Raw genomic sequence first — 25,067 nt, forward strand, 5'->3', positions numbered from 1 at the left:
ATGTTGTGTAGCATTATAACGCTTTGCCATTTGTTTGGTACAAAACATGTATGTATGCACTCAGATGTTTATTAAAAAAAACCTTGTGAATCACGAGCTGTTTATTTATATTCAGGGTTTTAGTGTATAATTTTAAAAATCACAATTCGCTGGGTTATTTTTTAACTACCCTATTATTGACTTCTAAATAATAAATCAAACGTTCAAATCTATAATTGCTTTAGCCGTTAATTTACCCTGTCATGGATTAACCTTTTTATTTAGCAAATCGTACCTGATCACAATTATCAGTTGCAAGGTAAAATATACAAAACTCTTCTAGATTGAAGAAATGGCGGTAAAACTGTTTTCTTTTAGTAATTTTGCAAGTTAAGGTTCTGTTCTTTAACACAGATTTTTCTACATAAATGTAGAGTATATAAATACACACGCAAACCGATTCACTTGTATAAAAAGCATTTTTTTCTTTCTTTTTTTTAATGGAGCCCCATGTAAAGGGAACCGATTGTTCCCCCCACTTCCGGTGCTGGCGCAGCTTCGGTGGTTCGGTGTTGCGGTCCAGTCCAGCCGCTGGCTGATGAGGTTCTCTCCTCTGTGGTGTTCTCCTGGTTCAGCATCGCTCCCCGGCGTTCCCGGCCGCCACGTGAACGCGCCTGGTCTGCATGGCTTCGTGACATAAGCAGGTGCACGCGCCTGAATGAATCTGAGAAAAAGCGATGAGGGGCCGCTGGCGGTTATTTCGAAAATCACCCCCGGCTGCGTTTGCGCTCTTGAACACACCCCACTGAGTCCGGTTCTGTTCCGGAATAATGGCGGCCCAGCAGGAGCCGTCTCCGCCGTCCTCCCTGGAGGGCAGCAAGCCGGGCTTCCCGAGGAAAATCCTGGCCAACTGCCTCGAAGACAAGCACCTGTGCAACTCGTGTGAGAAGATCCTGCGCAGGCCCCTGCAGGCCCAGTGCGGACACCGCTTCTGCTGCTTCTGCTTCAACAGAACCGTCAGGTGAGTCCGCGCTGCCCAACCGTTCCGGTCTCGGTTCCTCCCGTGTTACGCCGCGCCGACTGAAGGTGGACGAGCCGAGGATGACAGCGGTTAGCGGCGCTGCCTCTGACCTGTGCGGTTGCAGAACCTGGGCTGAGGCGCACACGGAGCCGCGCGCGCTGATGTTCGGTTCTGTTTGGCTTAAGTTTGGCAGCGGGTTCTGTAAGCCGGCGGGCGTCCGGACCACCATGGTACTGCTGTCTCAATGGTGGGTTCGGACAGCAGATCCGCAGGTGTATTTTTACACGAATGGATTCTGTGCGCAACCAGGGACCAAATGGGGGACATTTTTGGGGCCCTTCCCCAATAGAAATGTGGGGTTAGTGGAAATTGATCTTGAATGAGTTTTGATCTTAAAATGTGGACCCACACAAAAACAATCCAATTTCAAAGAATCCCTTTAAACCCAAATTCCTGGGAAAAACAATAATTTTTTTTGTTGTTTACTGTATTTAAAGACCCACTCCAATAGTGGTCCTTCAAATAAGGTTATGCTGTTTTTAGCCCAAAACAACCAAAAAACGTGTTTTCTAGGTCATAGTTTCTGCAGGAGTTCATCAGAACTTCACCTCTGAGATGTTGCTGAGAGCTCTCTGTTTACACTCTCTCCCGCTATCTTACAGCCCCTCACACCCCAACCTAACATTACCGATGCAACAAAAACGGCGAGCAGTATTGGAGCTATTGATCCAAATTCCAGCTCAGACGAGGAAAACAAAGACGTACATGGATCTGTTTGTCTGCGGGTGGATGCATCAGAATGGAGCGGAGCAGGAAGCTTGTGGCATATTTTCTACGACACACATAAGCTCTTTTTCCAACGTCCTTTTTTTTGTCTGCTCCTGATTCACCATGATTTAATAAAAGAAATACGGGGAAACGTGACTTTAAGCTTACAATTTTTGTATGTCCTCCTTCATGAGAAAATGGCCACAAGAATGTGTTAAAAACACAATTTTCATCAGATTGGGTCTTAGGAAAACCTCTCATCTAGGTCATTGATCCTCCGGCTCCAACACTTCAATGGACATTTTGGCAAAAGTGTCATTGGTAAAAGACTTGCACCAGGGGTCAGCAAGGTTTATGACAATTTGAAATCTCCTTAACAACTGTGCCATCATCAACTGTAACATAAACTCTATTACAAAGAAATACAAAAACATTTCTGAAATTGTATTACATTTATAAACTGCAGTTCTGATAGCTTTTTCAAACACATTTTGGCATCAACTCAAAACAATTACAGTAATGCAAAAAAAAAAAAATAGGTCAAAGTTGAAATAGTATTGCAACTACCGGTATGTTTTTTTTAAACCAAAAGTACTGCATTTGTGATTTGCCATACCTAAAAGAAATAGAACTGGATACGTCTGAACAAAATACCATCAATATTTCTAAGAACTTCACAACTAGGCCTGCAAGATAACTCCCAAATTTATCGTTATTGTGAAGCTGTGCAATAGGCACATCGCAAAAGACGGAGAAAATCGCGCTAAATGGTTGCCTTAAATGTGCTAAAACAATCTTATGGCAGCTTGAAGTATTTAATCAATCAAATAAATCCCTCTATGCATTTGACCAATCAGATGGACTCCTTTACATCATTGACCAATCGGATGGAGCCCTTTTTATGTTAGATGTTGGCCTCCTGTACTATATAGACGAGGGTCATTTGGAGTATAACTTATGTTGACGCTTATTTGAATCAAACTGTTGCAGTGAAATGGAAAAGATGTTTTTGGTTGTTTTGCTATTTGTTAACGTATCCCAAGTTATATCGTCATCGCAACATTGATCACTTAAAATTTTCATTATATCTTGTAGCCATATTCACAACCATTAATATGTATGGATTTGGCTTATTCACCTTTTGTTACGTTATGAAACAGGTTCTGAGTAACTTCATCCAAGTGAATTGTGATGGTGCTTTTATTGCATGTAAGATTCAATGTTTTTCCAAGTTTGCTAATTATAGAAATATACATTTTTCACAATTGGATGGCGTCATTATTTATTATTTTCCCTCCCGGTGTATAAAGTGGCGATCAGCTGTAGCATTCCTTTTAAAAAATATACCATCAAGACTCAGCTTAAAATACTTTGAAAAATGTTAAATCTCATGGTGGTTTAGAGTTTCCAAACTTCCAAACACAACTTCTTCCTTGCTCATAGACTACAGTATATTTTGAAATGGTCTAATAATAACCCAACAGCCCGCTAATGTGAAAGGATTAGACTATCCTATTTTCCATTTATTAGCAGTTCCATTAAGCGGTATGTTTTCTTAAATGTATTAATATTAAACAGCATGGTGGGACCTCCTTTAAACGACAATTCTTATTCTATACCGAGTAAACTTACTGCCATTTGGAACAGTTCTGACATCCTGATACAAGAAAATCCTTAACTTCTCAACCTGGCAGGCTAAGGGTATAACACACGTTGAACATATTGACTGTTTATGTAGCTTCAACATGTGTCCTGTGGCTGCTCTATGTAGCTTTGCTGAGCTGATCTGTGTGTGAAGACTTCAGATCTTCTTACCTTTTTAACATGCAGCTTTTGCTTCTAATTGGCCCTTACCTGTGTTGTGGCCAATCATAAAGCGCTGGGGGCGGGGCAACAATGGCGATGTAGAGAGGCGTGTCTGCATCTGAGCTCAAATAACCAACTTTTAAATGGACCTGATTGGCTTTCAGGGTTAATTTAAAAATTAGGCCAATACCAATAGAAAGAATACCAAAGCATGAGCACGAGACTGCGAGTTGCATTGAAGCTCTGCATATGCATTTCTATACTCACGGGCGTTGTTCTTCATCCCTCCCAGCTCTGGGCCACAGAAATGCAGTGCGTGCATCAAAGAGGACCTGTTTGAAGAACCCACCTCCATTCTCAAGCAGGGGGGTGTAAGTACATCATTTCTGCATTATCTCTGCATTACTGCATCATAAAAACATGAAAACAGGTTTTTTTTTATTGTTTTAAACTGACAATTATTTAAGTCCATGCATGAATGTGAAAATAAAATTAGGCGTCAAGGAGTTAAGATCCTCCACCATTGGTCCTCAAAGTCTAAAAGTGTCAAAAGGTTTGTTTATAATCAATAAATAAGTATTATTAAGCTAAGAGTTCTGTTTTCAACTGAAAGGCATTACAATGCAGTTAGGGACAACTTTAAAGTCCCGCTCTCATCATGTTTTTATGTTATTTCTAAGAGTAATTCGTGATCTTTTAATTCTGATTATGCCGTTTTTAGCCAAAATAATAATAATTTAAAAAAAAAACGTGTCGTTTCTTTGGACATAGTTTCTGCAGAGCAGCAAGAGTTTGTTAGAAATTCACCTCCAAGTTGTGGCAATATTGTTTGTGTGGCGTAAGCCCACTCCTATTTCCCATCATTCATCTGTTGTTTAATAATAATAATAATAACAATAATGGATTTATCTGCGCTTTTCCAGATGCTCAAAGCGCTTACAATGTGTCCATTATTCATTCACTCCTCATTCATACTTGGTGGTGGTATCTACTGATGTAGCCACAGCTGCCCTGGGGCAGACTGACAGAGGCGTGGCTGCCAGTTTGCGCCTTTGGCCCCTCTGACCATCACCGGGACATTCGTGCACATGCACACGCCAGTGGAGCTACACGGAGGCAAGGAGGGTGAAGTTTCTTGCCCAAGGACACAATGACAGCTTACAGACCCTCACAATCCCAACCTAAAATTACCGGGGTAGCTTAAATAGTGAGCAATATTGGAGCTGTTCAGCCGTACAGTTTTCATCAGTGGATGCATCAGAATGGAGCTTGAGCAGGGAGCTGGTGGCCCACCCAGCGTATTTTCTGTCACAAATACAATCTTTTTCAAACTGTGTGGGTTTTTTTTGTCTGCTCCTGCTGCACAATGATTTCAATAAAGAAATACTTAGAAATGCAGATTGATTCTTAGTTTTCTTAATATATAGTCTCCATCATCAGAAAAATGCCATAAGAACATGTTAAAAAACAGAAAACGTGACTTTTATCAGAGTGGGTCTTTAAATTTCATATTGTGATGTTAGTTTAGTGGTCCGAACTGGTTTGTCAATAAAACTAAGGTCATATCGCTGATCATCTGGGTTCTAAGAAAAGTGCTGGCCTGTGTTCCAAACATTTTTCCAATCAAAAATGGGGTCTAGATCGGGCACATCTGTGAAGAAGAAGAAACGATTGCCCTGCTCTCTCAATATTAATACAGAAAATGTGAGAAATAAGAAGGATTTACTGATTTACTTCAGCTGCATGAAACGCTACCGAAAAGAATGAATGTTTCTCACCCCAAGCAAGCGTCCAGAGAATGGATTCATTTTGTCAAAACACTTTACAACATCTTCATTTGTTAGAAGTTATAGAGCACAAAAAATGTTAAGTATGGATTCCAGTTACATGAGATACCGGGAGCTTTCCCAACAGGCATCAGATGAGCCAAAATACGACTAAAGTGGACCTTCAGCCTGAATGGATAACCCCCCCCACACACACACACACACCCACACACACACTACTTTGATCGTATTATTATACTAGAAGTTTAAAGATCAAAGTATGTCCCCAGTGGTTTTGAAAGTTGGATCAAGGTAGTTCACCATTAGACCTAAGAGTCTGAACTGACAAGGATGTTAACCACTCCCAACAAACTTAACATTAAACTCTGTAAGTGATCCCAGAAGCGAGCAGCAGCAAGTAGTGACATCAATAGGGTGTCAGATCTTATCTAAATAATTCTTTACCCTCATGTGTCCGTAAAACAACTGATAATTGAATAAATTAAAGTTCATTCCCCTTTTTTTAATTGTATAAAAGAATGTCATCCACTTATTTGGAACTGTAGTGGAGATTTGCTTTCAGAGAAATGGGATGAGCTGCTGACTGCTTAGGATTATACTGAGAAAAGTTCTGTCTTCACCACAGCTGTAGGATTAGAGTACAATACCCCGATTATATTTATGAAATGAACGCTGAAATGGAAGGAAATCGTTGGTGAACAGGGTCAAACGTTTTCATGATGTCTCCTGAGAACGGCAGAACCAAAGCCAACAGCTCATCAGTCCACATTACATGGATCTCCATTTGTGCTTTTCAGGCGTTGGTTCGGCTCTTACCCGATTTGCCAGATTTGGGTTCTGGATTCAGACCTTGTTTTGGTCAGAGACCTTCACAGATGTCTGAACTGTCGGGACCAGTCTCTTGATGGATTTCATTTACTAAGAAGATAGTATGTAGCTTATGGTTTGTGCTAATCCAGCTATGGGGTAAGGCTTTATTCACCCCACTAGATGAAACTCTTCAGATCTCCTTGACCTTTGAGGGAACTTCTTGTTTGGACCAGGCAGGATACTGTTTGAAATACTCTCCTGTAGTTCTGCAGCCCACTGCTCTGGATTCTGATATGAAGATCTGAATCACAATGATAGAAAATGCTTCCAAATGTAGATTTTTTTTACTTTGTTCTGGAGTTTAACTCCATCTCCTCCTTTTCTCATCTTAGACCGGATCGTATTCACGTTTTTTTCTATCAGTAAATGTTTTAACAAATTCTGTATTTGTTATGAACATTGTTTTTTTCCCCTACTGCACCTGACATGAACAGAAGAGCCGGGGCTGAAAAATGACCTTGCAGCACGAGGCTCTTGATGACTGACGTGTAACGCTGCAGCAGCAGACACAGTGGAAGTAACCCTTTCCTCCTCTTCCACAGGCCTTCCACGACAATGCAGCACGGAGGGAGGTGGAGGCCCTGGCTGCAGTCTGTCCCAACGAAGGATGCACGTGGACGGGCACTGTCAAAGAATATGAGGTTAGTGGCTGTATGTACGTCTGAACATCTGCACTCTTCTCCTGCAGCAAAAGGACTTCAGCACTTCTAATAATTTAAGCTGCCTGCTCAGGAAGGGGAGGTTGGGTTCTAATTCTCAGATAAATCATAAGAAAGCCTTTCTATCAGAGTGCAAAAGTCCCTCAGAATCCTTTCAAATTGTAGTTTTTCACCTACGCTTTGTTTGCTTTCCTCACAGCAGATCATCTAAAATTAAAACGGACAAAACCAAACTGCCTGAACATGCAGCTACAACAGATGCTCCCCCGGTGGCAGCCTTTCCCAAAAGAACTTTTAAACAAGAAGGAAAAGGAACCGTTTTTCTAGTTCTCTAGTTTTTCACCAATCACACTTTTCAGATTCGCCCTGATTTGTTTCTCTTTCCAAGTTTGTTAATAGGAGTGGGATTTGAGGGATGTATTAAAAAATGGGCTATAAAAGTTATAAAAAGTTTTAAAAAAAAAAGGATTTTTCTCATTTCTGCAATTACTAATCATTATTTAAACAATATCACCTGAAAACAGACAATGACATCATCCCTGTGACCTGCAGGCCAGTCATGAGGGCTCCTGTGACTTCACTATCATCATGTGCCCTTCTTGCAAAGAGCTGATGAGAGCCAACGAGCAGGAGCGCCACAACGAGAGGGAGTGTCCGGAGAGGACGCTCAACTGCAAATACTGCAAGGAGCCCTTCCTGCTGAAGAACATCAAGGTCAGGCCTGCTTCCCAATATCTCACTTGTGTTTTAGCTGGGGCTGTGATATCTCACCTGTGGATGTGTGAGATATAAAAATGTGAACTCGTGCTCACCCTGTGAAACCTTCCAAATTCCCTCCTGTCATGTCTATGTACGCAACACCTCTAGGGAATGCAGCCCCACTGAGTTACAGGGGCCAAACAAGTAATTCTGCAGGTTTTCCCATCCAAAAAGTTTGGTCTGTAACTGAAATGGAACTGTGAGAAAAGGGATGTGAAAAAGAATCCAGGAAATCATGTTGCACATGGTACGACGGAGTTTTAGGGCCACGGTGAGGGAAAAAAATTCTGGCCAACGTGGCGAGATCAAAGTCGTCATGTCGACTTTAATCTCGTCATGACGAGAAAAAACTCGACACAAAGTTTCGAGAAAAAATTCGTCTTGTCGAGATAAAAGTCGAAATAAAGTTTCGAGATTAAAGTCGCAATGTTGCGCGCGAGCGAAAAAAACTCATAAATTTACGAGATTATTGTGGAAGTGAGCAGCACGCAGAGCAGCAGGTGAACGCCGTGCAGCAGCAGAGCAGACCGACTAAACTTTGTTGAACAGGTGAGCTGAATGTTAATTGATAACGTTCCAAATGTCTGGAAGCTCATTTGTTTGATTTACAAGTTATTAAAGTTTTATTTATTGATTGTTGGTTTGTAGGATCACTGCAGCCCGATGAAGCCGTCATCGGTGTCCCTGCAGCTGTTTGCTTGAATCCTTTCTTCCTCCACCAAAGACCAGATCTCTATGTTTGTGTGATGCTTCCGTCTGAGGAGGAGAAGCACTTTTTGACTTTTTCAACGTTGTAATGCTAATATAACAGACTATTTTCATTCATCTTTGTTTTTTAATGATCAAACGGGTCGTTTCATCTGCAGGAGGGGGCGTATGGAACACTGTTTACTTCCGCATTGGTGATCGGATGACAGATTCATGACGTAATGTGACAGATGAACTTCAGGTTATGTGAATGAAAAGGAGAATAAAGGCTGCAGCGGTCCTCTACACCCAAACGTGTCTCTGAGCTACTTATTTTACATATGAAACTCCGCTTTACTGACACCGAACCCCGGAAAGACTGTTACACGGAAAATAATCTGATTTTGAGTCGCCAAAAGGTTCAGCATCTCTTTGTTTTAAACCTATAATCCGGAAATAAAGCTTCACAAAAGGCTCCACATATTTCATCTTCAAGCGATGCTCCGATAAACAGACAACTTCGGGGTTTTCTCCTTGTTAATCTATGACTTTTTTCCCGTAAATTTACGAGTTTTTATCTCCTTATAAAATTTATTTTTTTTGGTGGCCATAAAACTCTGTCGTAAACTCTTAAATACAAAGCCACTAGCTCACTAACATTAGCCATAACACTGAATACTCCTGAAAGACTCCGCTTCACTGCTGTCGCGCAACATTGCGACTTTAATCTCGAAACTTTATTTCCACTTTTATCTCGACAGGACGAGTTTTTTCTCGAAACTTTGTGTCGAGTTTTTTCTCGTCATGACGAGATTAAAGTCGACATGACGACTTTAATCTCGTCGTGTTGGCCAGAATTTTTTTTCCTCACCGTGGCCCTAAAACTCCGTCGTACACACGGTAACCCCTATACATCCCTAATCATCCTTTCATTAATTAGGATCAGTCATCCTGTCCCCTTTGCAGAACCCCAAAGCATGATGTTTCCACCCCCATGCTTCACAGTAGGTTTGGTGTTATGGGATTTAACGGCATTCTTCCCACTTCAAACGGAGCAAGTGGCGTTTTAAACCAAAGGGTTCAATTTTGGTTTCATCTGATTAGATGGGTGTCCCCTGCCTTCCCCCACAAGTGGCCGGGATAGGCCCCGGCAGCCCCGTGACCCCGAAAGGTACTAAACGGAATAGAAAAATGAATTAATCTGATTACATGACATTCTACCTGTCTTCCTCTGGAACAGGATCTGGAGAACGTTAGACGGGTCTGGACATGGGCCTTCTGAAGCAGGGGGTCCTTTAGAGCTCTGCAGGACTTAAATCCATGACAACCTAGTGGGTTTTTATTATAACCTTTGCTACTGTGGTCCCAGCTCTCTTCAGGCCCCTTGTGTAGTTCTGGGCTACAAAGGGCTACACAAATGAACATTTTGCGTCTAATGGTTCAGGCTTCCACGGCATGTGTTAATTTCTGATACTGCACACTCCATCGGCCATTACCCCTTACTTAAATTTGTTTAAGCTTACCTGCTTTATTTGTCTGTTGAAGTGTAACAAACATGCAAACAAGTAAGGAATGAGGGCAAACACAATGGCATCACTGTGTTTCTGCCTGCAGGAACATTGTCAGTTGTTGTCTTCGTTGATCTTCCAGGCTCATGATGAAATCTGTCCAAAGTACCCAATGATGTGTGAGGGCTGTGCCAAGAAAAAGATCCCCAGAGAAAAGGTGAGGCGCATTCTTCAGTCAGAATTCTCCTCCATGTGGACAGGCATGAAATGTAACAGCATGTTGTTTGCACCTGTGGCTTCTGTCGTTCTTGTTTTGCAGTATGTGGACCATATTAAGTTCTGCAGTAAATTTAAAGCTCCATGCAGATTTCATGTTGTTGGCTGCGACACGTCTGTAAGTAGATGTTTTTGTCTTCAATTTCCTCCTTGTCATTCCTGCATTTGTGATGTTTTTGCTGCATTGTTGAACCAGTGTGTTTTCTGTCCAAGTATGTGGTCTGCAGCAACCCGGAGAAAAGAAAAGATCAAAACTATCGTAATGAGAATGCAGGAGAGCAGAGAGGAAGTGGAGGAAAACTAAATTAACTGTTCATCAAGAAATTTGAAAGAACAAGAAACTATATACAGTAATGCTGTAGAACAAGATATAACCCTCCACTTCTAAAACCTAATAATAGTGAACAAAAATGACCCTAAATTTATTTTTAAAACAACAGATACTCTAACTAAAAGAGATTTTCAGGGGTCCTCCATGGCAGCTTCAGATGCTACATATGAGAGTTTCACACACTATTTCAGGTATAAATCAGTGCTATTAGATTTAGTCCTTTAACTCCAAACTTTAACTTTAACTTTAACTTGGTTTGAATGAATCTATAGCATTGTATTTTCAGAGGAAACACTAAAGTTTTGTTCTGGCTGATGGTACGGCACTAAGTCAAGTTTTCTCCCAGTTAAAGCCAACTACCTGCTTTTTTAGGCCCAAGTCCCACATCATTGTTAAAAACATTTAAAAAATGGGCCTGAGAGCTCGTTGAAAAAATCAAAAATACTCTTTTCTCAAACATTCATAGCTTTGCATCAAAAAGGCAGTGCAGAGGTGTACAGACCCAGCTTTATTTGGGGGATTTACTTTAAATTTCAAGTGCTGTAATTTATGCAGAATTTAAACCAGGTTTTCATGGTCACCACACCAATACCAACTAGAAAGAAGAAGGTGCACTAGATTGTAGATGTTTAAACATGTAGCCATGAATCCAGCAACATCATGATGATGATCTGTCTCTGTGAGGCCGATGTCAAGGACGGCTGCAGCCTTGCTATCGACCAATCACAGATGTCCTTACGATTGATGCCTTTCGGTGTCCACCAAAACCAAAATGGCTGCACCCATGAAGTAAACAGGCAAGGGATATTTCTCAAAGTGAAGGTGCGTTTATTATTATATCGTATACAGATTATTTGCTGCAAGGTACTAAATGAAACTTTTGTCATCAAAAAGTAGCAGGCGACTATTTTACTGACGGGCTGTGAATTTTTGTCACGTTCCGGCGACTTTTGAGGCCCTGATTAAGTTGTTTAAATATACATTTTATTTACTTTCGAATGTATTTTATGGCCTTTACACATCTGAATGTTTTTGCTTGCTTTCCCTCTGTTATTAAATCTTTCTTGAATGAGTTTTTCTGGAACATTTCATGTCAGAATAAATGTGAATTGCTTCTTTTCGCTGACTTTTCTCACAATTATCTGTTCACATTATTTGATTTGGTTGTTTTTATCTCAGCACACCTTTACTTTATCCGACTGTTGCTGTGATAAAATGAAAATTGTAAGGATTTTTGCTTTAAATCCCCAGGTTATCAGGTTTTAACTATCTTTTTTTGTCATGACAGATTTTTAGTTTTAAATTTAAATTTTTTTCAAAATCTAATTTTGTAATCATATTCACTTTGGTTGTTCTGTGACCATTGTGGCTAAATAACATTTTGTTTTCTGTTTGTGTTCTCTCAAAGGTGGAGAAGGAGAAGATCCATGACCATGAGCGGCAGTGCTCTTACGAGCACCTCAACCTGCTGCTGCACTTCATCATGGGCATCAAGGTGAGCCTGGAGAGCCTGCAGCCTCAGAGGCTGGAGGTGGCCAGCCAGAAGTTGCACGAGCTCCACCAGTCTCTCAGGGATCTGGAGCTGAGGATGAGCCAGCTCGGCAGGAGCGGCACAGCTCCCCTGCAGGGTGTATGTGCCGCCACTCTGGCCACCTCCTTCACCCCGCTCCACAGCGCCATGGGTGCTGCTCTGGAGCTGCAGCTGCAGAGCGAGAAGACCAAGGTGGCGGAGCTGAGCCGGCGGTGCCAGGAGCTGGAGCTCAAAGTGAGCACGTTTGAAAACATCGTGTGCATCCTCAACCGAGAGTTGGAGCGCTCCTGCGCCACCATGGAGGCCTACAACCGCCAGCATCGACTGGATCAAGATAAGATTGAGATCCTTAGTAATAAGGTGAGGAGTGACTTATAGCTCTGTTGCTTACAGCTGCATCTGCTGTTTCTAGTGTGATTTAACAATGACCTCATTAGTGAAAGTCTTGCCCCCACTGTGCTGCAGGTCCGTCAGCTGGAAAGGACTGTGAGCCTGAGGGACCTGTCCATCGTGGAAATGGAGGGCAAAATGAAGGACATGTCCGCAGCCACCTACGACGGCATCTTTATATGGAAAATCTCTGATTTCACCAAGAAGAGGCAGGACGCCATGGCTGGACGAGCTCCAGCAATGTTTTCTCCTGGTAAGTGTTTCAATTTAAGAACTTCTTTCTGGACACATCCCAGAATTTGACGGCCAACTCTGGATTTCAGCATTTTATACGAGTAAATACGGCTACAAGATGTGTCTGCGGATCTACCTGAATGGTGACGGGACGGGCCGCGGTACGCACTTGTCTCTGTTCTTTGTGGTCATGCGGGGACACAGCGACGCGCTTCTCAAGTGGCCTTTTAATCAGAAGGTAAATAAATGACAAAAGCCTTTGGAAGCCAAGGTTTGCCGTGACTGGGCTTTATATTCTTTTGATCTAACCAAAATGTCGGAAACACGGGTTCTTTACAGAAGAAAGCAACCAGTAGAAAAAGCAAGAAGACAATTAGTTTCTTCGTGAGCAAAATAAAGTCCCTGACGGAATCCGATGCTGACAGTGAGAGGAGGCTGGATTGACCTGAAAGGTGTAGAGCACGGACTCCCGTCAGACTCTGACTAAATGGCTTTGTGAAAAAACAAATTCATCTAAACATGAATAATCTAATTGCATGTTGCCTTTGTCATTGCAAAGGAGAAAAAATTGGAAAAACGATTCCTTTGTTTATCATGGGAGTTACGTTCAATAAATAATCCTCAATAGGTGAAATTCATAAAGTAGGATTACGAATGTTTTAAGGCTGTAAAACTCCTTACACATTTTCTACACTTTTCTCATACAGACATGAACATTTTCACATTTTTCTCTATTGTTAAAATGATCAAAGCTCAAACCTTCATAGAAAAATAAGTCCATGATTCTAGAATGAAAACGAAGATCTGACTGCGATCAAAGATTTGTGTATATTTTGCAAACTGAACACATTCTGAACAGGCGACGACATGGAAGAGATTTCTTGACAATGTCAACAGCCAATCAGGATGCAGAACAATGTGCTGTTAAAAAGGATGTAAAAAGCATGCTAAACTTTACATTAAGAAAACTGCAAAAGGTGAACCGTGATATAGCGGGGACCACCGTACTCCAGGAGCACCAGGGCAGGCAAGGTCCAAGTGCTCCAGTACACCGTTTCGGTTGGCTGCAGCCTCAGGGCCGGTTTGAACTTTAAAGCGATTTGTCGCAGAGCCATCGGAGCGGCCATCCAGTCGCTGCAGAATGTGACACCTGCTGGTGACGTCAACCGCGACTGTCCAAATAAACTCAAGGACAGCAAGCATTCTGTCGGCAAGTTTAGGACATTGAGCTTTTGGTCAAGCTACATCTCTACCAGTCTGAGTCTTAGCCGCCTGGTGTATCTCTACATAAAGCTCCAATTAGCCGGCCTCTAACTGTCGGCAGCTTCAAGACAGCCAGATAAATCAGAAATCCTCCAATCCCTAGTGTGCGAAATCGGATTATCAAACATCCAAATATTTACATATCTTCGTCTTCCAGGGATAGCTGAGATAGACACATCAACCTCCACTTGTCCTATAGATAGTTGGTGTGTTCAGCCAGGCACGTTTCCTCCAGGCAGGAAGGATCTGCTTTTTCATTCCTTAGTGTGGAGAAAATTTAGCTGATAAAAAGTAAAAGACCAGCTGGTCAAATCCTTTTTCAAAGGGAAACGTGCAGGATGCAAAGAAATGTGAACCACTGGTGTGTACATGACCGGCGTGGTCATGACTTCAGGTGCTGACAGTCCCACTCCACTCATCTTTTGATCTAATGTAAAAGCCTTCCCAAAGGTCACAAAACCTGTGTCGTTTTCTAAGATATTGTTTCTGCAAAGTGGCAGTAGTTCATCAGAAAGTCACCTTTGAGTTGTGGGCGGGATGGCAGGAAGTAAGCCTCTACTCATTTCCCATCTCCCCCGTTTTACATTCTGTTCCTGCCATCTTACAGACCCTCAACCTAAAATTAGCAGTCTCTTTCTGCACAATAACATGTGCTTTAAGCGCTCTAACCACTACCGGTATTTTCAAACTAAAATTACCTTCAAAATAAAGCTCCCCATAACTTAACCAGCATTTATTAACCAAAACAAATGACCGTTACACATCCTCTTTTAACCATTTGAATTCCATAGATCTAGTCCTCTTGTAGACCACTAGATCTATAAACGTCTGTGTTTTCCTCGTCCGAGCTGGACTCTGGATCAAAACTGTACGGCTGGATAGCTATAAACTTGCTTGCATTAACTGTTAGCACAGTTAATGATAGATAGGGGTTGTGTGCGGCTGTATGCTAGTGAGAGAGCATGAAAACAAATGGATGTCGAGTTACAGGGGTGCGCTTACTCCAGGCCACAGTCCCGCCCACAACTCGTAGGCAAATTACTAGTGTCCTACTGCCACTCTGCAGAAACCATGTCCTAGAAAAGAACACAGGTTTTTACATTTTGGCTAAAAACAGCATAATCATAATTAAAAGATCACCAGGAACGCTTATACAGTAGATCAAAAGATGATAAGAGTGGGACTTTAACACTGAAACTAGACGCCCATGACACGGTTAGTGTGAATGCAGCTTTTGAACTGTAGCCAGGTCTACTGCTCTCCTCAGTCCATGTCTGACTAGATGACAAACGGACAAAAACAGGATAACACGCTCCATTCCCACCGTCTGTAGGTCACGCTTATGCTGCTGGACCAGAACAACAGGGAGCACATCATCGACGCCTTCCGGCCCGACATCTCGTCCTCATCTTTCCAAAGGCCCGTCAGCGACATGAACATCGCCAGTGGCTGCCCACTCTTCTGTCCACTGTCTAAGCTGGACTCCAAGAACTCGTACATCCGTGATGAAACCATCTTCATAAAGGCTATTGTAGATCTCTCTGGGCTCTAGGCAGAATTTGAGGACATAAACCAGTTTTGCCTTTGTTGCTACTAAACCATAACTGACCCCTGCGAGTTGAGTCTCTGCCTGATTAGCTGGATGTGGTTGATAATGTCGATGGCCGTACGCAGGATCAAGTCTTTGCTTAGGCTCCTGGTTGTAAAGGTTATCATAAACTGTGTCGATCACCCAGGCATTTATCTAAATGACTCAACAAGTGAGGGTAACTTGGAGACCATTGTTCTCCAGATCTGTCTGTATGCCCATCTGCGGTTTCTTCACGTGTTTCTTCATGTGCTGAGTCGACAGATAGAGGTTCTATTTCCAAGACTTCTAACCTCTTCGTGGAAACTAAGGTGTTTCAGGCGCGGCAGAGTGGTCGTTTCCAGCCCTCATCAGGCTAGCAGCCTGTACGCAGGAGATTCCAAGATGTCTTAAAACAAGTACAGGCTTCATTAGCTTGTAGGAGCCGCAGCACCTCTCTCTTATCTCACAGGAATATGAACCACAGTCAGAAAATATTAGGTTTGTCGCAAGTGTCTTCGACCTGCTTCAGTCTGCTCTCGAAGTAGTTTCTACATTACCGAAATCTGACAGTCCTTGAATGTTTGTGACATTTGTGCCTCACTGCACAAATATAAACTGCTTTATTTAAATCAAAACGTCACCTGTAGGTCATGAATCGTTTGGGGAACAGCTGTTCAAAGTTATTACAAAGGAAACCTGTCGACTGTGTCTTCAGGTGGTCGTAGGAGCTGATGCATTTCCAACTCCGCAGAGGGTTTGTCGGGTTTGTGCATCTGTGACTCACCTGCAGAATAAAGCATCTGAGGGAAATTCCATCTTTCTATCGGTGGGATCTTGAATATTTTCTTATCTTTTTATGCAGTTACAACTCAAACATCAGAGCCAGATGGAATCAGTCCAGAGCTGTTTGGTTTCAGTGTGTCAAAAATAACATCTGTGGTTGTAAACTTTGTTTGAATTCCAGGAATTCCGGGTCATCGTGTAGGATGGGGATGACCGAGAGCGCCTTCTTATCTTCACTATGTGGCAAGAAAGATATGTGAAGGATGAACTGACCATTTTCATGAATGTTCTGGAGATTAGGAAACATTAAATGTGTTTTTTAGGTACAATTTAGATAAACTGTCAGGATTCATTAGTTGCATCCATGCCTGTAGTTTCACACCAGCTTCACGATGTTCCAGAAGATGCAGCAGCTTCTGCAGAGCGCGTTCACATCAGTATCTATCCCTTTTTCCACACAAAAAAACAAAAAAAAACATTGGAGCATCCAAAGCTTCAAGACAGAAACTGTGTTGGAGCTGAAAGTTTTTATTTTTCCCATAAAGCAGGATTGTTATCCTCCTTTTATGAAATGAAGTTTGTGGTGAGGCTTGCTGCAATTAAAACTTTTTAGTTCTCAGCAAGAAATTCCATCCAAACTGGACCAAGAAAACTCCACCCAAAGAACTTATATGATTGAAGATTTGGGTGTGCATATTCTGCATGTGCAGTATTCCGTTTCTTCTGGACATTTTGTTACATGTTCTGCGTATATGTTGTGTATTTTGTGTTTTGGGAATGGTCTGTGCGCCATCATATTTCCTTTTTGTCTTGTCCAGCAGCAGAGCAAACCCAGAGAAGTCGTTAACATCTAGTTTTTGCTGATTTTACTGTTAATGAAGTTATTATATTACCTTCTTCACATTCAAGAGATTTATATTTACAGTGGAGGAAATAAGTATTTGATCCTTCTTGACAGAAACACAAAGTACTTAGTGGCAAAACCCTTAATGTCAAGCACACTCTCCATGACCCTAATATGCTTTTTCTCCAGCCATTCCTTTGTTCTCTTGGCTGAATGTTTTGGGTCATTTGGGCCATCCAAGGAGGAGGTTATCACTCAGGATTTGATGGTACATGGCTCCGCCCATCCTTCCATTGGCTACACAGTGAAGTAGCCCTGTGCAGAAAAGACAATGTTTCCACCTCCATGCTTGATGGTGTTCTTGGGGTCATCAGCGGTATTTCTCCTCCTCCAAATGTGACAGGTTGAGTTGATGCCAAAGATTTTTGGTCTCATCTGACCACAACTCCTTCTCTCAATCACTCTCTGAATCACGTAGGTGGGTATTGGTAAACTTCAGACGGCCCCTTCTTAAGCAGGGCTACTTTGTTGTGTAAAGTATGACAAAGGATTTTTCTTGGTGACTGTGGTTCCAGCTGCTTTGAGATCCTCCACTAACTCCTGTCGTGTTGTTTTGGGCCGATTTCTCTCGGTTCTCGTGATCATGGAAACTCCATCAGGTCAGATCTGGTTTGGAGCCCCAGACCTAAAGGTGGATTGATGGATTACGTCCTTGTAGTTTTGACCAATTGCCCCTGAGATTGGGCCTCCCAGATACAAGTCACAGTGTGACTAAACCAGGGAGACGGACCAAAAAGCCTCAGCTAGGCACAGAATGAACACCATGAATGCCTGATGACCTGCCCGAGCCCCGTCCACCTGGAAGTCTAGTGAGCTTAGATTAAAGACACTCATTACTTAGGCAAGTAATGATGGGATGTCTGTGCAAACATCCAGTTATTCTGCTGTTGATTAAACATCGTGTCTACAAATGTTATGGTTGCTGCTATTTTGCGTCTCATCTTTTGTTTTGTAGTTGTTTCCTGTGTGGCTTCCTTTGAGTTTGCTTTAGCTTTTGTGTGCTCACTCTGACAGATTGAAGTCAAGTGTTTACATCTCCTTCCTGTCCACAAGTATAAAAAAATCTATTACTTGTTCATGCCTTTACAGAAGAATGGGCCGGCATTCAGGGGGGTTCCTTGTATAAAATCTCTTCCGTCCAGGGGGTGGACTCGTGAGTGAACCTGCCGGAACTTCAAACTTCGCTCAGTTGCTGGTGTTGGAGGTGGGCGGAGTCAACTCCACTTTACACACATTGTGTAGGCTTGTATTGTAAAGCAGTGTCTTATTTTTGTTTGGTAATTTTTCAGTTAGTGGAGGGTGCAGCATGTGCGTGTGTGTATGTTTGTTCACTGAAAGCTGAGGGTTCAGTTTGTGTTGTGCTTGTATGATTGTGACAAACTGTAGCGGCTGCAGCTTATTGCAAGAGAAACATGTGCGACAAAATGGCAGCAGTCTGTGATTTCCATGTATGAGAGCAGTTTGGCAAACAGACTTTGTACATTCAGGCAGCAGTCACCTCCAACAAAGGGCTTCACATCTCATCTCCATCCAGGAAATACGTCGCCTGACTGGAGTCTTCATCTGGTGTGTTGAATGTAAACAACCTTCTGTCGACTTCAACGCCACACTGCCTCACTGTTGAGGACAGTAACACAGCTGTCCCAACCAAAAGAGACAACATTCATAAAGGTTTTTGTTTTTCATCTCTGAAGTCAAAATGTTTCCTTCTGTAGTAACCATGAGTCTGATCCTAGTGTGTAATTGTTACTCTTTGTACAATCAGATGTCTGTTCTGTATTTGTATTTAGTTTGAATAAAGTTTCAAGAGTTCAGGCTGAAATTAAGTGAGTTCCCGTGAGATGGGACTCATCTGTGCCATTAATCCCGGAACACTATAATTCAATTTTATTTACGTAGCCCAATATTACAGCAATAGTCGTCTCAATGGGCTTCATGGGTAATTGTATAAGAACATGAAATCAGTCATAAAATATAAAAGCTGAATGCTAAACTAAACAGAATAAGCTAAACTGGGCATCTCAGCCCTCAGACACTTCTTCTCAGTAAGGAAAAAGTATAAAAAACAAAACAAAACATGGATTCCGGGGGGAAAAAAAGGAGAAACCTCAGGGATGTCTACATGAAGGAGGGATCCTCTCCCAGGATGGACAGGCGATGTACTAGGACTCTTAGACAAGAATTTACTCATCTAACTCACAAATACATGTTTACATAGTGTAGCAGATGGACTTCATCCAGATGGAGTTGGGGGACGGCTGCAACGCTGCGAGACAAGCCAGAGACGAGGTCCAGAGCTGAGTGCAGGAGCACAGATGAGTCGACGGGAATCTGGAATCACTACTGCTCCCTCAGAGGGGGATGATGAATGGACTAGAGAAGAGAAGTAAATGAGAATAGAGGACAGGAGCCCAGGGCACCATACTTACCCCAGCTTCAAACTTCTAGCAGCCAACTGGCAGCTAATTGTTATTGAAATTTATTTTGAACATGTTAATAGTAAGTTGCATGCACTACGGTACTTATAGCAGATGGTATAGAGTCCAGTGGCTGCGTGCTTCCCACCACTGCATCCAATGCTTTGAATTGCACTTGGTTATGTGTGGGTTGGATGCAGCTGCTCGGCCATGGAAACCCATTCCATGAAGCTCTCTGTGTGCTGGACTTGGCCTAATCTGAAGGTGACCTTGAGCTTGGAGCTGTGCAGCAGTTGACTGTGCAGAAAGTCAGTGACCTCTTGCCACTATGGGCTTCAGCATTTGCTGACCCCTCTCCGTCAGTTTACGTGGTCTACCACTTCATGGCTGAGATGCTGTTGTTCCCAAACTCTTCCATTTTGTTCTGATGGAGCTGACAGTTGACTGTGGAATATTTATGAATGATAAAATTTCAGGATTGGATTTGTTGCACAGGTGGCGTCCTATGACCGACAGTTCCACGCTTGAAGTCACTGAGCTCCCGAGACCTGCTCGTTCTTTTACAAATGTTTGTGTAAACAGCCTGCATGCCTCAGTGCTTGATTTTTTTACACCTGTGGCCAGACCGACTGATTAGGACACCTGATTATGATCATTTGGATGGGTGAGCCAATACTATTGGTAATATTGTGTATTTCATACTAACATACAGACCCTTTCTAAAAAATTAGAGTGTAATGGAAAAGTGTATTCATTTTCATAATTCCATTAAAAAAACTGAACTATTTTTAGAATATATATTCAGGGCTCACTGTTTAATTGATTTCAAGCATTTGTATTTTTAGGAGATATAAAAAACAACAAATGGCTTTAATTTTCACACTTGCATCATTGCAGTTGGGGAGCATTTTCTTTTTATGATTTACATTAAAGTGTTTACTAGCTTCATGTTAATATTAAATAGGATTATTAATGTGCATCTGATTGTTCAGTAGGATACAGAATCAGAAGTTTTGTGCTTGAACAAGGCGGCTGGTGAAGTTTGGCTTAAGTTCTTATCGTAAAGCTTAGCTTTTGAGCTTGGCAGCAGGTCTGATTGATGGTGTGAATCTGCCTCCAGTTTTGCTAAATTACTCTTTAGTTTTTTTGCTGTTACGTCCATTGCCAAGCCAACTTGAATATATTTTATCCCATTCAACTAAATGACGAGACAAACTCACGTAAAGTGAACCATTTAGTCTTTTTGAATCAAAGTAACATTTAAATAAAAAGCTCTATGAGCTTCCACAGTGCCTCGTCTTTGTGTACTGGAATTGCATCTTTTGGCAGAGAACCTTCCCATCCCTGCCACTTCAATTTGTCTCCACTGTCAGTCGTGGAGGATGGAGGGGTTGTGACTGGATTCGATCCAGGCTCTGGTGAATCAAATCGATTCTGGAAAGTATTGGTGATACCCAGCACTAAGTAAGTATAAGTGGAACCTGTTCTCAGTGCTTGTTAGGCTCCACCATGGATACCATTTGTCTCTGGACTGAATTTTTATGCTTTCACTTTTATTTGTTCACTCAAGAAATTCTTCAAATATCTTTAACTTTTTGAATGAGACAGCAGTTTAGTTTTCAAATAGCATTTATTCAATTGTCTTTAGATATAACAGAAGAGCAAAGCATGGCCGGCTACAGTAAAGTACAATTACACTTCAGTTCACAGTACAAGCATTTGTTTATGCTTTTTTCTTGAACCAATTAAACTTTTTGGAGACTTTTTTAAAGTCTAAAACTTCTGTGTCCTCAAAAAACAAAAACTATTATTAATAAAAAGATGTTATTTGTCGTCCATGAACTCAAAAACTTGATTCCATGTTCATTCATTTTGCAAAGCACAGCTGCTTGAAGAACAGATGAGTGAAGAAGTCTTTAGGTGACACACGTTCCAGCTCTACTTGACTTTTGACTTTTTAACCTTTAATTTTTTTCAGAGCACACTCTGTCACTTCCGCCTTAGTTTCTTCAACGTAGCTGCCTTTGTACGACCCTACGATGGGTACAGTTTTGCTTTTATTGTTTTTGTACGTACGAGTGAGTTGTGCAGTGAAGGGGATGTTCACTGTAACTGGAAAACCCTGCATCACAACCGTACACTCTCGTTGTGCTGGAACATTAACTTCTAGGGAAACAGAATGGCTGATCTCTTCTGTCCTCGAGGTTTCACGTGAAAGCTGCAATGAGACCTGACCGGTGACCTGAACTCCTCCTGATAAAACCTTTGGGATTCCTGCTTCAAACTTTGTTTCGATACCTATGTTGAGAGTACCAGAGACGGTCCATGATTCTGTCTTGGTGGTTTTCTTTGAGAGTTCAACTTTCTTATTGATGTCGTTTGTGGCCTCATTGGAAACAACAGATTTGACTAAGATTTCTGGCAGAAGCTTTTCGCTTGTTTTCTTTTCATTGCTGTACTTGACATCAGTGATTTGCTGGCGCACCACATCATCAAAGCTAACGACCAAAGCTGCACAGTCGGATATCAGAGGTGCACACTTTTCATTAGGATGCACCACCAGGACACCGTTTATACTCAGTCCCACATACAAGTCTTCATTCTCACAAATTCTTACTGGATTTTTAGGCAATGCAAAAATAGAAAAGGTCTCCCATTTAACATCTTCAAAATTATCTTCATTAACAAGGATTTCAAACGAGTCAGATTGTTTCTTGTTTCTTCCATCAGCATAATGACAGAATGCACCTTCAGAAGGAGTGTAAAACCCAGCTTTGCATGGATTCTCTGTGAGTCTGCAAATGTATTCTCTACGTGCCTTGTCTTTGTTGAGGACTGAAATTGCATCTTTCGGCAGAGAACCTTCCCATTTCTGCCACCTCAGTTTGGCCCCACTGTCAGCCGTGGAGGATGGAGGAGTGATGAAATAGTTCTCCTTCTTGTTAGCACCACGCTGAACACGCTGATGAATGGGCTTAGACTTTTCAGGAGAGACTTCACGAACTCTTCTGTTCAGATCTGTTTCGGGGAAACAGAAAGGTCAAAAACCACTTTATCAGATTTTCCCCTAAAAAAGTTTGCTTCTGAAGGTGTGTCTGAAAGGTTTTACCACTGCTGTCCTCAGTGTTTTTCACAGTCTTCTGATAACTGACTGAGAAGAGCGCCAGGAGCATCAACCCCATCTGGAAGGAACGGGAAAGAGCAATTTATGAGAAAAAAAACCCTCAACCATTTCATAACATTACTTTCATCTGTGTGTTTCTGGTCCTGTTTAAATAAGTTCTTGCTATAACCCCAGTTTTAAACCCAATATACTCTCTAGCTCTGGGTTTGACTTGACTTCTTCATCTTCTCTGTCTGCCTCTGGTGCCGTTGACTCTCTTCCTGCCCCTGGATCTGCCTCCTTCCTTTAGACGCTGCCTTCTGGATCTCTGGCATCGGACCTTGTGGAGGATTTTAGATCATCCAACTGGATCTTGCTTCCCTGCGCCTACCTATCCTTCACTGTGCACAAAGCCCCTGAACCTGTATGTTACTAACCTGCTTCTCTGCTCTTCCCAGAGGATTCTATTGAGCGTTCCTGCCACCTGAAACCCATTAACACTTCCTGCACCAATTTCCTCAAATTCAATTTTGACTTTATTCTGAATCTTGGTTTTATAGTTGGGTCCCTTTTTTCTTTCTTCTTCTCTGGGTTCTTATGCTCGCACTTTAAGCTAGAAATAAGTTCAGTTATTCTCAAAAAGTAAAAACAAATACTTCATGCAAACAGCTACAAATTTTATTTCCTAATTTTATTTCCTAATAAAAGCTGAAAGGCGAAAACAAAGTTTAGGTAAAGATCAAGTCAGAAAATAATTTGTTTTCACAGTTAAGAAAATATAGTAAATTGTTAGATAAATTACGTAAATCAATTTTCCTGCTTGTCAATCATTTTTGGATGTTTTGCTTACAAACACAGTGGACTTTGAGGAGTGAAGAAGGGAAGGAGACATCGTTCCTCGTTCTCGCTGTCTTCAAATTTGGTTCCTCAGACTGTAGAACAACAAAATACAGCAGAATGAGAGCCATTACATTACCCTTAACTGTTGTTACTGGAGATTTCTCAGCTATCTGTGGACATTCTGGTCAGTCAGTCAGAGCTGCATGCACACAGAACATAGAGAACCCAGCAGGGATTTGAACCAGAAACCCTCTGACTAGTGCTTCCAGCTGGGGGAACAGGAGTTCTGCCAGCTGGTGAGTTTGGAGCCCAAATTACCTGAATTCCTTAATCCAAAGATATATAGCTTTTGAAATAAACAAATAAACTGTCAAAAATTACATTATTTTGTATTCCATCCTGACAGTTTCCATTGAAAGATTCAAAGAGGAGCAAGTCATGCCAAAGCAGCTTTGAAGTAAACAAAATAATAAAAGAGTGAATTTTCCACATATTTAGAGTAAAACAGACAACTGTTGCTCACCTTTGGTGCATCTATGGAAACAGTAATGAAGCAAAGAAAAAGCAAATCCAGCTCAAGTCAAGTTTGAGTCCGTGTACTCACCTGTTCAGATGAAGGAGAGCTGCAGGTGTTCAGAGATGCTGCGAGGCTCTGAAATCCTACTCCTTTTCAGGAGGCTTTTATTCAAAAAAGGTGAGTTAATCTGACCTTATCACCTGGTGAAAGCTGCTGGAGGCGTGAGAGGAGGAAACTCAAACCCAAATGAGATGAGAGCAGCTCAAACCGAGTCCAGTGTGAATAAGTAGCAGATAAACGGTTCCCTGAGTGACACTTCTTTGTTTTTGCAGTTTTAGGATCAGATCAGATCTTTTGACCAAACTGGCACTGACCTGCAAGAACCAGACATCCATTACGTACATTTTGTGAATTTTCCACGGATGAAGTTTCGGTCTTGCCTTATACATGTGTGATCTACGATATTCACGAGTGTTTCTAGCGTCATTCATCTATGTGAGCAGATGTCAGCTGACGGGTCTTTACGTAAATTCGGTTTTGAGCTGTTCAAAATTTTGGGTCGGTTGAGAATTACGTTTTTGCGTGTATTTTACGTAGTTTATACGCAATATTTATGTAAATCTTATGCAATTGATATTAATGAGATGGGATACACATAATGTTAAAGTTATATAATTGATGCAAGAATCACTAATGAATTGCACATAATCATCGCCATAATCATGCACGGTTCAAGTTCTGCGTTGATTTAAGTGTTCTTTGCGTGGTTTATTCGTACCGTCATGGTTTTAATGTGGTTCATTCGTGATACATCTGTGAAAATTTCACGTAAAGACCACAACTTTTTTCACTTTGTCCACGTATGACCAATTTTCATCCGTACAATATGTCAAAATGTGCGTAATGGCTGTGGGACCCTGCCTTTAGAAAACCCCACAAATGTAAATTTGTGCAGTGCACAGAGAATCCACAAGGTGTTCCTCGTTGATTTACCAGGGGTTTTTCTTGGGATTCTACTAGATTAGCAATACTAAAAAATGAGACACAGGTAATTGTAGACCGAA

The 25,067-nt window shown here is 41.7% G+C and overlaps 2 protein-coding genes across 7 annotated transcripts; one reads left to right on the forward strand and one right to left on the reverse strand.

Moving 5' to 3' along the window:
• The first annotated feature begins 503 nt into the window (after positions 1-503).
• Positions 504-18,948, forward strand: LOC101167626 (TNF receptor-associated factor 2). 6 transcript variants are annotated; one of them, XR_013657928.1, is made up of 11 exons: positions 504-1,000; positions 3,867-3,945; positions 6,774-6,872; positions 7,443-7,604; positions 9,987-10,061; positions 10,164-10,238; positions 11,860-12,342; positions 12,448-12,625; positions 12,696-12,844; positions 15,203-18,330; positions 18,661-18,948. XR_013657928.1 is itself a non-coding variant. In XM_020706264.3 (10 exons), exons 1-10 carry the CDS (start codon positions 810-812, stop codon positions 15,419-15,421), a joined length of 1,746 nt encoding a protein of 581 aa, XP_020561923.1. In that variant the 5' UTR covers positions 504-809; the 3' UTR covers positions 15,422-18,948. The 6 variants fall into 6 exon arrangements, 5 of the variants coding, with proteins under 5 accessions (XP_020561923.1, XP_011477930.1, XP_020561924.1 ...); XM_020706264.3 differs by having other exon boundaries at positions 9,951-10,061; positions 15,203-18,948; XM_011479628.4 differs by having other exon boundaries at positions 15,203-18,948.
• Positions 18,949-21,154: 2,206 nt separating this feature from the next.
• Positions 21,155-24,201, reverse strand: LOC105354800 (natterin-3-like). Its single transcript, XM_011479627.3, has 4 exons — positions 24,091-24,201; positions 23,497-23,578; positions 22,653-22,725; positions 21,155-22,561 (listed from the first exon to the last, which is right to left on the reverse strand). The coding sequence occupies exons 2-4, from the start codon at positions 23,536-23,538 to the stop codon at positions 21,501-21,503; spliced, it is 1,176 nt and encodes a 391-aa protein (XP_011477929.1). The 5' UTR covers positions 23,539-23,578; positions 24,091-24,201; the 3' UTR covers positions 21,155-21,500.
• Between the last annotated feature and the right edge of the window lie 866 nt (positions 24,202-25,067).

This window comes from Oryzias latipes, chromosome 9 (assembly GCF_053564925.1).
Source record: "Oryzias latipes strain Hd-rR chromosome 9, Olatipes_Hd-rR_3.1".
NCBI lineage: Eukaryota > Metazoa > Chordata > Actinopteri > Beloniformes > Adrianichthyidae > Oryzias > Oryzias latipes.

Bases quoted from the DNA above. Each gene is read 5' to 3' on its own strand.
- LOC101167626 (XM_020706264.3), top strand. From the start codon at position 810: ATGGCGGCCCAGCAGGAGCCGTCTCCGCCGTCCTCCCTGGAGGGCAGC. The intron at 3,946-6,773 runs GTAAGTACATCA...CCTCTTCCACAG, and splicing joins CCATTCTCAAGCAGGGGGGT to GCCTTCCACGACAATGCAGC. The intron at 6,873-7,442 runs GTTAGTGGCTGT...TGTGACCTGCAG, and splicing joins GCACTGTCAAAGAATATGAG to GCCAGTCATGAGGGCTCCTG.
- LOC105354800 (XM_011479627.3), bottom strand. From the start codon at position 23,538: ATGTCTCCTTCCCTTCTTCACTCCTCAAAGTCCACTGTGTTT. The intron at 22,726-23,496 runs GTAAGCAAAACA...CGTTCCTTCCAG, and splicing joins CCTCAAAGTCCACTGTGTTT to ATGGGGTTGATGCTCCTGGC. The intron at 22,562-22,652 runs GTAAAACCTTTC...TCCCCGAAACAG, and splicing joins AAACACTGAGGACAGCAGTG to ATCTGAACAGAAGAGTTCGT.